This window comes from Suricata suricatta, chromosome 3, assembly GCF_006229205.1.
Source record: "Suricata suricatta isolate VVHF042 chromosome 3, meerkat_22Aug2017_6uvM2_HiC, whole genome shotgun sequence".
Classification (NCBI taxonomy): Eukaryota; Metazoa; Chordata; class Mammalia; order Carnivora; family Herpestidae; genus Suricata; species Suricata suricatta.
Genome location: NC_043702.1, coordinates 17,612,479 through 17,614,716, shown reverse-complemented (window position 1 = coordinate 17,614,716; position 2,238 = coordinate 17,612,479). Strand labels below are relative to the sequence as shown.

Below are 2,238 nucleotides of genomic sequence, written 5' to 3'. Positions count from 1 at the left end.
GGGGGGAGAAGAAAGTAAGGAGGGGTGGCCCTTGAGGAGTCTTGGGAGACATGATGCTATCCTGAAGGATGTGGCGTGTCTACGGCCATACCACCCTGAACACGCCTGATCTCGTCTGAAGGATGTGGCGAGGCTAAGCCTGAGTCTGTGATCTAGGGGATGTGTTAGTGCCTCACTCCATTCCATTCCCTACCTGCTAGCACAACTCTGCAGCCCTTACCTTGCACTACAGACCTGGGCAGGCAAAAAGGCATCTGGCAGAGTGACCTTGACAGGTTCTGTAGGATGAAGACTATGGTTCACCATCTTGTTGGCAAATAGGATGTCATAATCCACACAGCTGACCAGGAAGGTGGTGAAGGCAACCACAAAGAGGAACTGCCTGGGGAGTTGGGAAGAGGGGCCACAGTCCAGGAGTCAGAAAAGCACCCGGGAAACAGTGTGGGGAAAGAGAAGAGTCTGGAAGCAGCAGAATAAGATTACAGAGAACAGCCTCCGGGGACATGCAGGTGCTGGAGAACTCCCAGTGGGCTCTCCCTTCAGCTCAGCCCCAGGGGCCTTCCCAGATCAAAACCAGCCTCTACTTTGTCCTTTTAGCCTCGGGGCCTCACACAACCAGCCAGCTTTTCTCACCAAATGGTAATCTCTGCCACCACTTACTAGACTCTCAAAGATCTTCTGATTGTGGTTTCTTCTTCCCAATCCCTGATTTCCTTTTGAGATAGGATTTAGAAGCCCTCAGGGGATTTACAGTCTTCTCTTACTGAAGGAGGGTTTCCTAAACCCATTCCCTTTGGCAAAATCATATGGCTCCTCCCATTTAGAAAGCTCTCAGCCTTCTAAGGCGTAACCAAGGCAGACCCCACTTTTCTTAAGTGGCTGGCATCTCTGAGACCTCTGGACTGACCCATTGTCATTCCATGGGAGCTCTAATCCAATAATCAAGTCTGAGTTCTCTTCATGGAAGAGATAGGACTTGGAAAGTGTTCCTTATAGGAGAGATTTAAAAAAAATGAGATTGGAAATTTTAGTGCCACACCCAGAGAGTCTGAAGAGTTTTAAGCCTAGAACCGAGCTCAAGGACAGACTGAGATACAGTCCTTCACCACAACACCATCCCTTCTTAGACTTACATGAGCTCAAAGATCTCCCCGATGAGCATGCAAGTGAAGCCATTCTTCTGGTGTAGATTATAAACGTATGATTGTCAAGAAACGTGGTTGAGAGAGACAGCAATTAAGAGCACAGACTTTGGTGTCACATACCTGAACTTAACTCCTGGCTCCATGACTTTCTAGCTGTGTGACTTTGGCCAAAGTTACTTAACCTCTCTAAACGTTTGTCCGCAGGGAGACATTGCAAATAATAGCACTTGTCTCATAGGATCATTAGGTATGAGACAATATGTGTAAAGTATTTTAACACAGAGCTGACACAGAAGTCGTCAAAAGATATCATTATAGTTATTAGCGTCCCATCAAAAAAAAAGATTACCTTTAAAGAGGTTCCTTATAAACTGACACCACAAAGTGAAAGTCACGTAGTTCTTGAAACGTGGGATATCATTACCTATAACAATCATTATTTCCCCAGCCTCTTTCAGCCTTAAGAAAACTCCCATCTCCCTTCCAGAGACTAGAATCAAACCCACCCCAACTTCCCATTAGGGGCCTGGTTTAGGGTGGGGATAAAGGTCCCGAAGCTTCAAAACTGAGACACAAAGGATATTCGAGAGAAGAAGAGATCAAGGTTTTCGATGTGGTGCCAAGGTGCTGTGGACAGACACAGGAGCAGAGATGTCAGAGCCCTGAAGGAACATGAGTCCCTTGCTCCCTCCATGTTCCTCCACCAACTCTCCCCCCAAGCCTCGTTGAGTCCAAGCACTCACATTTACTCCCCTCAGGGACGTGCACCAATAGGTCCTCCTCCCCAGGGGGTGAATCACTGTAGGAAGCCTCAAGGCGCTGGTATTCGGTGTCAAACTGCGCCATCACCACCGCCCCCTGTCCACTTTGTCTACCTGCCGGAGAAAAAGATCCAGGTTCAAGTCTTGCTGCTGCTTGTCTCCTGTCCTGCCTAGTAGACCAGAAAGAGTGAGAAAGAATCCTTGAGCTTGGTCTCTACTACCAGTCTTCTTCACTCAAAGGCAAAGGAGTAGTTACCAAAGGAGAGCAGCAAGCTCAGGTTCCAGGAGGTCAGACACTCCCAGAGCGTTTACTGAGTGTCTACTGAGGTCTT

At 47.9% G+C, this 2,238-nt stretch overlaps 1 protein-coding gene across 2 annotated transcripts in view; it reads right to left on the bottom strand.

Annotated features, from left to right (window-relative positions):
* ATG9A (autophagy related 9A) overlaps positions 1-2,238 on the bottom strand; it is an 8,951-nt gene that overhangs the window by 5,706 nt on the left and 1,007 nt on the right. For both annotated transcript variants that reach the window (XM_029933765.1, XM_029933766.1), the window contains exons 2-5: positions 1,889-2,020; positions 1,729-1,772; positions 1,134-1,198; positions 221-382 (exon numbers count right to left, since the gene is read on the bottom strand). In XM_029933765.1, the coding sequence (XP_029789625.1) occupies positions 221-382; positions 1,134-1,198; positions 1,729-1,772; positions 1,889-1,991 (374 nt within the window). In that variant the 5' untranslated portion in view covers positions 1,992-2,020. The remainder of the gene's footprint in view (positions 1-220; positions 383-1,133; positions 1,199-1,728; positions 1,773-1,888; positions 2,021-2,238) is intronic.